Here is a 13763-nt window from a genome sequence, read left to right as displayed (position 1 = left end):
CTATTTCATTAGTGTGTGTCTGGGGAAAGGGGGCGACTGACAGTTGTTGGAAATGGAAACCTGGTTCCCTTGAGTTAGTTTCTGAGTGTCCTCTTGACTAAGTATTTCCAGCCCTGCTGGAGGAAAGACCAGAGTCTATGGTGGGAGGGGCAGGGGTTGCTTTTAGCTGGGAATATCAGACTGCATTCCAAACATAGGCCCAGCCTGGCACAGACTAAAGGTCCAGGTCATCAACCATGTTTTCAGTTCTCAAGTGAAGGGCTGGGTAGGTGGGGACATACTTTTTGCTCAGGGATGATTTCTTGTCTGAACAAGCCCTAAGCTTGTTCCCTTCGTGTCCTGAAATGCTTGTGCATTGTAGTGTGAGGCGTCCAGGCTGTTTTGGGTCTACCTTCCAGCCAGAAAGGACGGTCAGTGTTCCTGACATCTATCTGTCCCTTAACTTTCCAAGATGCAAAAAAATTATTTTGGTATCAGGTACCGACCTAGAATCTAATAGTTGTTAAAAGAAAGGGAAGACATGGAAGGTTCTAAGTGCAGAAGAGAATGAGAGCAAACACAGCTTCCTCTGAAACTGGGGGGATGGAGCGGGGAAGGCCAGGTGGTTCAATGTAGCGGAGGGATGGTGTTGAGATTGAAAGGGATGTGTGGGAGAAGAATGAGCTGCAAAGGACCTCCAGGTGACCAATGGGACTGGAGATTGTGAGCCGAGAGAGAGGAGGGAAGTGTGAGATGGGCGTAGGGGTATCTACCTATGATAAAGCTGAAGGAGGTAGGAAAATTGGACATCCACATGCAGAAGAATGAAACTAGACCATTCTCTTACACCACACACCAAAATAAACTCAAAATGGATGAAAGATCTAAATGTGAGACAAGATTCCATCAAAATCCTAGAGGAGAACACGGGCAATACCCTTTGAACTTGGCCACAGCAACTTTTTGCAAGATACATCCACGAAGGCAAGAGAAACAAAAGCAAAAATCAATTATTGGGACTTCATCAAGATAAGAAGCTTCTGCACAGCAAAAGAAACAGTCCACACAACTAAAAGACAACCTCTACAGAATGGGAGAAGATATTTGCAAATGACATATCAGATAAAGGGCTAGTTTCCAAGATCTATAAAGAACTTATTGAACTCAACAGCAAAGAAACAAACAATCCAACCCTGAAATGGGCAAAAGACATGAACAGAAATCTCACAGAGGAAGACATAGACATGGCCAAGAAGCACATGAGAAAATGCTCCGCATCATTTGCCATCAGGGAAATACAAATCAAAACCACAATGAGATACCACCTCACACCAGTGAGAATGGGGAACATTAACAAGGCAGGAAACAAATGCTGGAGAGGATGTGGAGAAAGGGGAACCCTCTTACACTGTTGGTGGGAATGTGAACTGGTGCAGCCACTCTGGAAAATTGTGTGGAGGTTCCTCAAAGAGTTAAAAATAGACCTGCCCTACGACCCAGCAATTGCACTGCTGGGGATTTACCCCAAAGATACAGATGCAGTGAAACGCCAGGACACCTGCACCCCGATGTTTATAGGAACAATGTCCACAATAGCCAAGCTGTGGAAGGCGCCTCGGTGCCCATTGAAAGATGCATGGATAAAGAAGATGTGGTTTATGTATACAATGGAATATTCCTCAGCCATTAGAAACGACAAATACCCCCATTTGCTTCGACGTGGATGGAACTGGAGGGTATGATGCTGAGTGAAATAAGTCAATCGGAAAAGGACAAACATTATGTGGTCTCATTCATTTGGGGAATATAAAAATTAGTGAAAGGGAATAAAGGGAAAGGAGAGAAGATGAGTGAAGATATCAGTGAGGGTGACAAAACATGAGAGACCCCCTAACTCTGGGAAATGAACAAGGGGTGGTGGAAGGGGAGGTGGGCGGGGCGTTGGAGTGACTGGGTGATGGGCACTGAGGGGAGCACTTGGAGGGATGAGCACTGGGTGTTACGCTAAATGTTGGCAAATTGAACTCTAATAAAAAATTTTTTTAGATATATGTGAAAAAAATGAAGGAGGAAACAATAGGACGAGGAGGGTAATTTGTAAGTAGTTTCTAAGGACAGAGGTGAAGAGCAAACCCACTTCTCCCCTGCCGACAGAAGGCTATAGAACAGACAGTAATTAATGCCCTGTGATATCAGGGACTCAGCAGAGTGCAGAGTGGATTTGGTCCTGGCAGTTCTGAGAATTTTCCAAGGAAATGCAAGGGAAGAAGATTTGCCAAGCAGGGGTGAGCTGAGGCTGCGTGCCTTCTCACTGAGCATAGAGGAGGTGAGGGGGCGCCAGGTGTGGGCAAAGAGAGCGCCGCAGAGCTTAGTTCTCCTAGATGGAGCCAGAAGGATGCTCTGGGCCCCAGGGTGTGAGCAGGGCCATGGAGCAATGGGCAGAGAGAGCAGAGAGGAGGAGCCTGGAGCAGGAGGAAGCTGGGAAGGTGGCCCCGGGTAGGGATTTGGTAGATAGGGATTTGGTGGCAGGGAACACATGTGGGAACTCGGAGGGGAAGCGCTACTGGTAGAGAGCAGGTGGGGAGGGAGAGGGAAGGGAAACTGGGTTCAGGTGACCTTGTGGCTTCTGAGGTTGTAGGAATTGCAGGCAAAAGGAAATAAGTGGGAACCAAGCAGAGAGGTCAACAAATTCCTGGGAGGGTGGCGAGTGTAGAAGGGGACAGGAGGGCAGCCCAGTGGCTCAGCAGCTTAGTGCCGCCTTCAGCCCAGGGCTTGATCCTGGAGACTTGGGATCAAGTCCCACATCAGGCTCCCTGCATGGAGCCTGCTTCTCCCTCTGCCTGTCTCTCTCTCTCTCTCTCTCTCTCTGTGTGTGTGTGTGTGTGTCTCATGAATAAATAAAATCTTAAAAAAAAGGGGGGGGGACAGGACTTTGAGCATGGTGGTGGCCGGTTATGTGTGTTCAGACAAGAGCCACGCAGCCTAGAAGGGCAAGGGCAAGCCACCCTCTCAGTAAACCTCCAGATGGGCACATGATGGAGGCTTTCCTGGGAAAGCAGTAGGGGACTCAGGGTCTGGGCACCCCGCCTCCACCCAAGAAACTCTTTAAAAGAAGCATCTCTGCCTCTGTTTCAGGATCGCTGGTGACACCGCCCTCAACAAAAACATCCACGAGTCGGTCAGTGCCCAGATCCGCAAGAACTTTGCCAAGAGCAAGTGGAGAGTAAGTCTTGAGTCTTTATTCTTGAGATTTAATTAATCCGGGGTGAACTGAAAACCCCTCCCATGACACTTGCCTGTGGTTGGAGCGTTATTATTTCTAACACTCACTGTCCCCCAGGTCTGATGACAGTCCCCAGAACCTCACCCAGAAAATCTTGCTAATTTTAAAACCAATAATGATGAAGCCTCAGGGGGTGTCGTGGTGTGGGAGGGGTAAAGTCCGCGATTTAACATTCCCCCTCTGTGATTCAAAATAGCAATAGCTCATGTCTTTTGCCCATTTCATGATTGGATTGTTTGTTTCTTTGCTGTTGAGTTTAATAAGTTCTTTATAGATCTTGGAAACTAGCCCTTTATCTGATACGTCATTTACAAATATCTTCTCCCATTCTGTAGGTTGCCTTTTAGTTGTGTGGACTGTTTCTTTTGCTGTGCAGAAGCTTCTTACCTTCATGAAGTCCCAACAATTCATTTTTGCTTTTGTTTCTCTGGCCTTCATGGATGTATCTTGCAAGAAGTTACTGTGGCCAAGTTCAAAAAGGGTGTTGCCTGTGTTCTCCTCTAGGATTTTGATGGAATCTTGTCTCATATTTAGATCTTTCATCCATTTTGAGTTTATTTTGGTGTATGGTGTAAGAGAATGGTCTAGTTTCATTCTTCTGCATGTGGATGTCCAATTTTCCCAGCACCATTTATTGAAGAGACTGTCTTTCTTCCAGTGGATAGTCTTTCCTCCTTTGTCGAATATTAGTTGACCATAAAGTTGAGGGTCCACTTCTGGAGTCTCTGTTCTGTTCCATTGATCTATGTGTCAGTTTTTGTGCCAGTACCACACTGTCTTGAAAAAAAAAAATAGCAATAGTGGCGGCTCTTACTCAGAGGCTGTTTCTTAGGAACATAATTCCTGTTGTCTGCCTTTCTTTTGCTAGAACTTTGATTAGTTGACTTCTGTTAAAGATATGAAAGGGGTGGCGGGGGGCACCCAGGGAAACCCTGTTTAGGAGAGTCTAAACCCTAGGTTCTAATCAGTGTGCGTAAGTTAAGAGCTGGCTGTGTTGCCAGGAGACACTGTACAGAAACAAAATTAATTCCACGGACCTACAATCAGCACACTCGCACCAATAGCAGGAAAATTAAAACTACTGAAAACATCATCAAAAAGTACCATTTTGGATACGGTCTTTTTACAATATGCCTTTGATTCTAAAAGGCACTTCTCTTAAGTGACGGAGAGAATTGGTTTACATTTATTCTAGATGTGTACTAGAATCAGAAGAGAAGAGTATCTGTTTAAATCTCCAAAATACATCTCCATGGGGGGAGGAGGCGCCTGGACACAAAATCCCTGTCATTTTGGAAGAAGGGGCAAGACGAGCATCCCCTCTAAGGGATTGTGTGAGAAGGCTCTGAGAAGTCTGAAATGCTCCGGGTAACGGGAGAAATGACAGGACACGACTCTGAGTCTTTTCTGAATTGGCCAGACTGTGTTGTCTGATTCTCCCCTTTCTTAAATTTCAGCAAGCATTTAATGCCACGGCCGTCGTGAGGCATATGAGGAAGCTCCATCTCGGCAGCAGCCTGGACAGTTCAAATGCAAGTGTTTCCAGCAGCCTCAGCTTGGCCAGCCAAAAAGATTGTGCGTATGTAGCAAGGACTGAACTTTTCAACTGGCATTTCAGGCCCCGCTAGGGTGGGGAGGCGGGAACCCACGTCTGCGAGCACCCCGTGTTTGGTACTTCATGTCGTGTAACGTCCCTGCCAACCCTGGGACATTGTTTAATTTGAAAGAATCTCTGCTAGACGTTTAATTATTGGATATTCACACAATAGTGGGCCTCATTATTCTCATTTTTAGATGAGAAATGTGTGGCTCCGGGCCCGGCCTGGCCATGTCTGTCTGGACAAAAGCCCAGACACTTTCCGATCTGTCTCCTTCCCCTGAGGTTTGCTCCTCGCCGTGCATCCTTCTTAGGGGTTGAGGAAGCGATGGCGGAGGCTCATGACAGCCTGATCTCAATGGGTTTTAATATCTGGCTTTTTTGATGAGGATGGTGATCACTGGGGCTGAAGCAGATGACGTGCATTGGCTGTGGAGTCCGATAATAGTAAGAATATTAGACGGTCCCTCATCTTTGCGTGGACTGTTAAGTCTTTGAGGGCACGCTCACACTCACACTTACTTTTCCCTCCCCCACTCCCCACCACCCCCTAGTATATTTATCTTAATCCCACATTAGGCCGCCCCAGTGGCTCTTGTCCACTTCAGAGCAGTTGCTTTGATGGTCCCATTGGCCCTCATCTCCTTGATCATTGAGGCGTTTGGTCTCACACTGGGCATCACATTTCATCCCATTACCCTCGGAAAAGGTAACCAATAGTCCCTGTCTAAATAGTCTTCCTGTCTCATCCAGGAATGTGAGCCCTTAAATTTTCCCAAGAAATCTCCATGAGCATCCCCTGGCCCAACTGTGCCCTGTGGTACACCCACGTATATTGGATCTCCCTATGTGGGGGCCTCCCAAGGTCACAGGCAAATGCACTACCAGGCCGAGCTGTAGGGGCTTCATCCCACATCAGGATTTTCTGATGCCAACACATGCCCTTGGGGAGCATGACAGTGCAGCCTATGAGGGCTTTTTCTAGGCCAGGGCTGCTGGAACAGGAGGAACAGGGGATTTCCCACTGCAGTCGCTCTGTGTCACAGACGCTTCTTAGCCAGGAGTACAGACTACATACCACACGGGGGTCAGGAGGGGGATCATATTCTTTCTTTATTCTTCACATCTCTATTCATGGAGCTGTTGTGACAGCAGTTCTTTTTTTTTTTAATAAATTAATTTTTTATTGGTGTTCAATTTACCAACATACAGAATAACACCCAGTGCTCATCCTGTCAAGTGCCCCCCTCAGTGCCCGTGACCCACTCACCCCCACCCCCCGCCCTCCTCCCCTTCCACCACCCCTAGTTCGTTTCCCAGAGTTAGGAGTCTTTATGTTCTGTCTCCCTTTCTGATATTTCCCACACATTTCTTCTCCCTTCCCTTATATTCCTTTCACTATTATTTATATTCCCCAAATGAATGAGACCATACACTGTTTGTCCTTCTCCGACTGACTTACTTCACTCAGCATAATACCCTCCAGTTCCATCCACGTCGAAGCAAATGGTGGGTATTTGTCGTTTCTGGCTGAGGAATATTCCATTGTATACATAGACCACAGCTTCTTTATCCATTCATCTTTCGATGGACACCGAGGCTCCTTCCACAGTTTGGCTATTGCAGACATTGCTGCTATAAACATCGGGGTGCAGGTGTCCCTGCGTTTCATTGCATCTGAATCTTTGGGGTAAATCCCCAGCAGTGCAATTGCTGGGTCATAGGGCAGGTCTATTTTGAACTCTTTGAGGAACCTCCACACAATTTTCCAGAGTGGCTGCACCAGTTCACATTCCCACCAACAGTGCAAGAGGGTTCCCCTCTCTCCACATCCTCTCCAACATTTGTGGTTTCCTGCCTTGTTAATTTTCCCCATTCTCACTGGTGTGAGGTGGTATCTCATTGTGGTTTTGATTTGTATTTCCCTGATGGCAAGTGATGCAGAGCATTTTCTCATGTGCATGTTGGCCATGTCTATGTCTTCCTCTGTGAGATTTCTCTTCATGTGTGACAGCAGTTCTTATAACGACAGTATGTATTCAACACCGAGCCTGAAGCCTAGTACGTAGTAAGTGGCACCTGGTTCTGTTAGGGTGGCTAAACCATGTCATCTTTGGGTACAAAGCAGTTATGATCATATTATGAGAATGGGAGGGAAGAGTTGAGTCTAAGAGGAAAGCATTTTAAGGACCCATTGCAAACATTTTCCTACAGGTAGGAAAAAATTTAGAGTCAAGTGTATAAAAGTTTACCACCACCCCCCCAACCCTGCTCCAAACCCAAAAGGGGAAAGGGGAAGCAAACGTTATCTTCTGAAGCCTTGACCCTGCACCCCTGTATCTGCTGTCCCCCTGCAGGTCTGGTACCCTCGACACTCTGTAGTCTTGTTTCTTCTTCCTCGGGGGTCTCTGGAGTGGGGTCGGAGCGGAGACCGAGGCCCACCACTGTGACCACAGTGCACTCTGGAAGCAAGTGACTGCCTCTGGAGGCAGGGCCAGGGCAGGGGGCCCCCAGCGCCACCTGCCCCTCCAGAGTGATCCCACCTTGCATGGTGCACCTTCCTGCACAGGACTGGAAGACAGAAGTTTTTTATGGCCATATTTTATACTGCAATTCTGAAGTGTTCATTTCTCACAAACTGTACTGACTCAAGGGAGCTGACGCGTAATAGGATCTGGTGCTGTACATACGAATCTTGCAAAAGCTCTGCAGGAACGGACCTCCCTCGTCCTCTCCCCCAAGCCCTGTCACTTCCGCTCTTCTTGGTATGGGTAACCGTCTATGTTGTATTTTTTCATTAATGACAAAAAAAAAAAAAAAAAAACCAAGGTTTCAACTGGATTATTTAAGTATTGGTAAATATTGCGCATTAGGGTTTTATTTTTTACCTTTTGAGAAATAACGCCCTTCTGATCTAGACTTAGTCACATGATCTGTATCTTTGGCTTGTCAGTAGTAGAGTTTTATGTTAACCTTTAAGAGATGTTTTGTTTTTCTTTCTTCTCTCCCCCCACCAAGAGGAATGTAAAGGTATTTTTTAAAATTCTAATAAGAGGATCAAGAATCTGTCTCCAAGGCGAAGAGTGCACTTTACTTCTATTTGTCCTCCTTCTCTCTCCTTCCCTGGAGGAGCAGCCCTCTAAGAAAACAACTCCCCGGTTCCTCGGGGCTGTCTCATGTCCAGGGCCCGTCTTGGGAAGGAACCTGCAGAAAACCTTTGCCGGCACCCACCCCCTCCAGCAGCCCCCTGGCCACCTGGAGACCCCAGGGGCCTTCTCCCACCAGTGGTCAGAAATAAAGGAGCCTGCTGCCCCGATACGAAGGCTCACCCTAAGGAGTCTTTACCTGCTGTGAAGGAGATGCCCAGCAAAGATTTAAGAGCCTGCCTTCCAGAAGGAACCAGCCACCAGTGTGTCCGAAGGGAATGCCCCGCACAGCTCCTGTTTCTCACGAGGGTGACACAGAAAGCTCGGCTCTCAGCTATGCAGTTTTGAAGTTAACCTCTCTGTTTTTTAAAAATGCATTTCTAATCTTAACACTTAAAATGGCCTCCACCTCACAGAAGTCGTTTCTGCAGATTTTTACCCTGTTCCTCTATGAGTGTTACTACCAAGGCGAGGCGAGGGCAGGGGCCTGGGGAGAGAGTCCGTTGACCTGGGGTGGGAGGGAGAGGTGGCCTGCCGAGCACGCGGGACAACCGGCCCCCACGGTGAGGGCCAGAGCCGGCCTCTGCCAGGCCCCGCCAGCCCTGGGAGCCCTCCTTCTGACCAGGGCAATCTGAAAACCAAAGACCTGTGAGGGTGGTGTCACAAAAGGGCCCGGTTTGCCTGGGACTGAAGAATTTCTTGGGGTGTAGGACTCTTGTTGCTAAAGCTGGCACTGTCCTGGGCGAACTGGCCACATTGTGCGTCCATGTGGTGCGTAGATGTGTGGGTGGGAAACCCAAGGCAAACCACTTCTGGGGGGTAGGAGGCTTCAGGGATGCTCCCTTGCAGAGGCATGCAGGTGGCTCCAAATGCTAGCTTTGCAAAAGCCCTCCCTCGGCCCTCCTGTCCATGCAACACCAGGAGTCTGCATTTTGCACCGTCAGCCTCAGGCTGGCCACCTGTCCCTGTGGCCCAACAACTTTACAGGCAGAAGAAAATGGCATGGAGATTCTAAAGAGCATCTGAGAAAGCTGACGTCTCTCTCCGGGGGGCTTTGTTAGGGTGTTGCTTACTAACAGGTGCAATGGAACATTCATGTTTCTGTAGTATCAGAAAACAAGCCATCAGCTGTTACAGGGGCTGGTAATTTGCCCAAATGTGGTCCCTATCACGTGTGCGTGAATAGTTGTCAAAGTAGTTGTTTGCCCTGTGAGCTAGATGCAGCCAGGTGCTGCATTGGGAGAGCACCCTAGAAGCCAGAGTCACTGACGGGTGACTACATTATTCCCTAGAGCTGATATTTGGGGTCCATGTTCCAATCCATTAGTTTGAAAGTATGTCTCACAGGACAAGTGCAGAACAGGTCAAAGATGAGCCACGTTGCAAGCGTCCCCTCTGGGGTCTGGTCAGCCCTTGGCCATGCTGGGCCTGTAACGCTCCGGGTCTCGACAACAGCGTGTGAGGAGATGGTGACTGCTTTCAGGCCAAACATCGACTGTGTTGAACTTGACATCAGGCAAATCCATACTGTTTCAAAGTCACCAGACTTCAGTCATTTCCTATTGTTTTAGGAAGAGGAGAAAGAACTCTTGCTCTTTGAGAGAGCCTCTGTGGCAAAAGGATCGAGGTTCTCTTTCAACCACATTTGGTATTATTTATGCTTTATTATCACATCACATGGCAAGAGAACCCAGAATGTGCCTTCTGTTGAGACCTGCCGAGGGGGGTGGCCAGGCCCCAGGACCCTCGCCGATTTCAGATCCCACCAGTAGTAGCTGAGCATCTCCTATGTGCCCCCGGCCTCCACTCCCTGTGGAAGCCAGTGTGTGGCCAAGGCTCAGGGACGGCCACTGGCCCCCTCGTGGGCTTCCTTTCGACCCCAAGCTCCTCACTGGTCTCCTAAGCCTCTCAAAGCAAGTAGATGATTTTTTTCACTTGAACATGACCTGTTGAAATTGTGTTCTCGAATGGTCTCTCCCTCAGCTGCCTATCCCTCATTTCCCACTTTGCACCTCCTCGGTGAGGCCATGGGCGAAGCGAGCACTGAAGCAAGCAGAGTGTGAGCCCACACGTGGGCCCCCCCCAGAGCAGCAGCTGATCGCTCCTAATCAGGGTACCCCGGAGTCTGGAGTGCTCACTGCTCTCCCTCGGCGAGCACTCCGGGGCCTGGGGTATTGCACTGGGATGGGGTGTAGGCAGCCGGAGCCAAGAGGGGCAGGGAGTCCCTGTGGGAAGTACACATGAGCACGGAAAACTCTTCAAAAAGGAGAAGATGCCCAGATAGATTGACCGCAGCTCCAGGGCAGCGTGTGGCCCCTGGAGCGGGCAGGTGTCCCCATCTCCCACTGCCTCTGACCCCATGAGAGAACAGCAAGGATAACATCCCCCTTCGTGTCTACTTTTTAAAGAAAAGAGCTATGCAGAAAGCATGCCAGAAAAATTAAGAAGCTGCCAGGGCTTAGCGCTCTTGACTATGGCAATGGTTCCGGTCGCTTCTGAAATCCCAGCTGGGGAGCGGGGAGCAGCTTCACCTCCCTGCACGGGAGCCTTTGGCCTTCGAGAGGGTCCCTTTCTCCAACCAGCTGCTAGTGTCATGTTCAGGGAACTCAGCAGGCTGGGGCTGAACAGGCAAGGCTCCGGCACTTAGGAAGCAAGGGCCGTCTGATGACAGGGATCATCATGTCGTGACCCCCAGACTCAGTTGACCTGCCCGGCACTCACCTCATCCTGTTCGTTTATCTACCTTGGCGTCCAACACATCCCAGATGGGCTGTGGGTGGGAGAGAGGAACTCCCCTTCAGGATGAAGGTCAGGAACACGAGGGACCAGCCCCCCACCCCTGAAAGGGGGTTGAGCCTCTCTCTCTCTCGAGGAGTGACAGCTTCATCTGATGACCCCATGGGATGTGACATTTTAAGAGCAATCTTAAACAGCAAAGACCGTATCCAGCGGAGATAACTCAGTACTTGAGCCTCGGCCTGCACTGATTCTCGCCCTGGAGCAGCCACACGGGAATCAGGGCGCCGGGGCTGAGGACAGAGATCTGGGGTGACTGCTGTGCTTCCCCCGGCAACGCTCCCCAACCCTGCATGGCTCCCAAGGTCTCCTTCTGATGCGTGAAAGGAAAGCAAGGGCCGGCAGAGGGCAGCTCCTCCCATTTTGCAAACAGAAATAAGATGTACTGCTTCCCAGGGTCACGCGCTCGCTTCTGGCCAATGAAACGAAGGGCCTCTGTTTCAACCAGCGCCCGAGCCCGTTGCATGTTCTCCTGAGACCGTCAACTACGTCCACGTTCCCTCTGCCCAGACTCGGCAACGTTTGCCTTTTCCTTAAAACACATTCCAGACCAAACACTGTTCGGTTTGTTCCAAACAGCCACAACGACAACGAAAGATGTGTATACCTGTATGTGACCCACCACTCTTTTGGGGTGTGGGGGGCGGGGGGCACCTGGCCCTAGGTTGGGGCTGCAGGTGTCCCTGACATTTGCAAACCAGCGTTCCAGCCCTTTGGTTTTCGGAATGGAAAGTGTTGAGATAGAAAAGGTGAACTGGACAGAGTCCTACACTTGGGGGAGGGGCGGTGGGGGGTGTTTCCTGAAGACACCGAGGAACCCAGTCTGCAGCTGAGCCGGCTGCGGAGGCCAGCAGGTGGGGAGGAGAAAGGAAGGCCGAGGGCCGCCCCCCTTCCGCCCCTGCACCCTCCTCGTGGCCCAGCGTGTCAGGCTCTGCAGCCCGGCCCCACTGTGAAGTCGCCCCCCTGCCACCTGCTGCCCGAGCCGCCGTCCGCTTCTGGCTCTGGGGGGCCTGGGGCTCCGCTTCTGCAAACCCGAAGACCGTGCATTTGGCAGCCAACCCCACAGCATGCGGCTGCCAGGTCTGGTTTCGTGGACAAAGCAAAGTGTGGAATGGCTTCTCGGTGTCCGTATCTCTACACCAAAGGGACGAGCTGTCGCGTTCACCCCGTGTCCTGTGGCCGCTTCTGCATTTGCCGTATCTATTTTTAACCTTTTGGTCCTTGGGGGAACTTCTCATACAGTGATTTTTGTCTTCTGATTACTTACTGAATTATTTTACTTAGAGGTGATTTTATTTTCTTATGGACAGGAAAAACAAAAACAAAAACAACACAAAGAAAACGAGAGGAGTGTTTGAGGCTTCAGTCGTAGAGATAAGTCATCACCGGGGACTCCAAAGCCCCAAACACTCAATAAATTACTCCTCAAAGGAAAACCTTAATCTGGACAGAGCGAGATTGCCAGGCGCTCGAGCCAGCCTTGTATTTCGGGGCCTGGGGGCTGGGACTGGGCTGGCAGCCGGGCTTTCCAGGGAGAAAAAGAAGGAACAGGAGCGTCGCTCGCTGGGACATGGGTCATACACACAGAAGCCTGCCACCCCCGTTCCCAGGCCCTTGCGTCGGAGTGTGTGACATGCTGGCCAATGACAGCAGAGAGGCCGCAGAGCATCTTTGTTTCCAAAGATGGGCGGCATGTTTCAGAGAACACTTAGTGCCACTTTCGGGTTGGACGGCATGAAAAGGCACGTTCTGTCCAGAAAAAAAAAATTGGAACAATTTCTCAATTGGCCTTAGTCACTTCTCAGAGCCCTCCCAGCAGCGAGTGAGCATGTTTTCCAAAAGCTTACAGCCGGCGAATCCAGGAATGTCCCCGCGTCTATTATTATGAGGCTTGTGATTGGTTCAATTGTCCCATAAAAACACGTTTGTCCCAAAGAAGGGAAACTGTGCATTTATTCCATGCATGTAACAAACTCTGCAAGAAGTTTAACCCACATAGGTTTGCAGCACTGCAAAATTGTTCATGGGCCTATGTAGCAAATGATTCTCTGCCTTGACAATCATGTACACATATCAAGATTTCTATCATAATGATAATGAGATTGATGACTTCTTGTTTTCCTCCAATAAAGACAATTAATCACCTTCAGGGGTATGCGGTTTGTTTCCTCCATCAAGAGCGGGACTGGGGGCGGGAGGTGGTTCCAACAACTCTCTCCTCCTCTTTCCAAAGTTTGGATTTGAAGTCAGGGAGTTTGAACCGATTCCCTGGAAATTCATGAGGTTCCCTAAAATATTTCCTGTCACCTGCCCGATGAGCCCAAAGTGCCAGGAGAGGGAGGGGTGGGCGCATCTTGGCTTTGGGGCAGGTGCGAGGTGCCCCCAGTCTACCACCCTGCCCAACAGGAGAGCTCCCTTCATGAATTGCTCATTTCGAGGAACCCCTCTCTAAGTAGGGTGAGCAGGCTCCCACCCACACCCATCGGTTTGCACCCCACAGCTATGGAGTTCTCCAGGCCCAAAGGAAGATTGGTTCTGCAGAGAAGGCTGCCTGCTATCTTTCCTTCTCTTGGGGGTGGTGGGAGACAAGCATTTCACAGGTCATCAAATATATTGTGGGGAGTAGGTCTGATGACCAGACGACTCCCCCAATCCAAACAGTAAGTGGCCGTTTGCAGAGGGAAGTAAACCGCAAGTGTGTTAGAAAAACCACAAAATCGACGCTGTCCCGTGCAGCCAGTATCAGAAGAAACCTGCACAGGCCTTTGGGAATAAAGGGCGTCCCGGAGAAATCTGGTGCACGCCGACTGACTTCTAGTCTTTTCGGAGTTCCTTACTGCTTCTCTTAGCCCAGACCCTAATTATGACATATAGCAAGCAAACATCATTGATTGGGTGGGTTCACAGGTGACACTGTTAATGGAAATTTTATGGAACAAAAGAACTTTGGTAACCTAACCTC

At 49.6% G+C, this 13763-nt stretch overlaps 1 protein-coding gene across 3 annotated transcripts in view; it reads left to right on the top strand.

The window, feature by feature from the left end:
* Window positions 1–12950, top strand: part of CAMK1D (calcium/calmodulin dependent protein kinase ID) — a 432276-nt gene extending 419326 nt beyond the window's left edge. For 2 of the 3 annotated variants that reach the window (XM_072825817.1, XM_072825819.1), the window contains 3 exons: window positions 3115–3202; window positions 4720–4837; window positions 7217–12950. In XM_072825817.1, coding sequence (XP_072681918.1) covers window positions 3115–3202; window positions 4720–4837; window positions 7217–7335 — 325 coding nt within the window. In that variant the 3' untranslated portion in view covers window positions 7336–12950. Of the gene's footprint in view, window positions 1–3114; window positions 3203–4719; window positions 4842–7216 lie in introns of all 3 variants that reach the window. The other variant, XM_072825818.1, reaches the window with a different exon arrangement.
* Window positions 12951–13763: the final 813 nt, after the last annotated feature.

The sequence above is a fragment of the Canis lupus genome, chromosome 5, assembly GCF_048164855.1.
Source record: "Canis lupus baileyi chromosome 5, mCanLup2.hap1, whole genome shotgun sequence".
In the NCBI taxonomy this organism is placed as follows: domain Eukaryota; kingdom Metazoa; phylum Chordata; class Mammalia; order Carnivora; family Canidae; genus Canis; species Canis lupus.
This window is presented reverse-complemented; position numbering and strand designations above follow the sequence as displayed.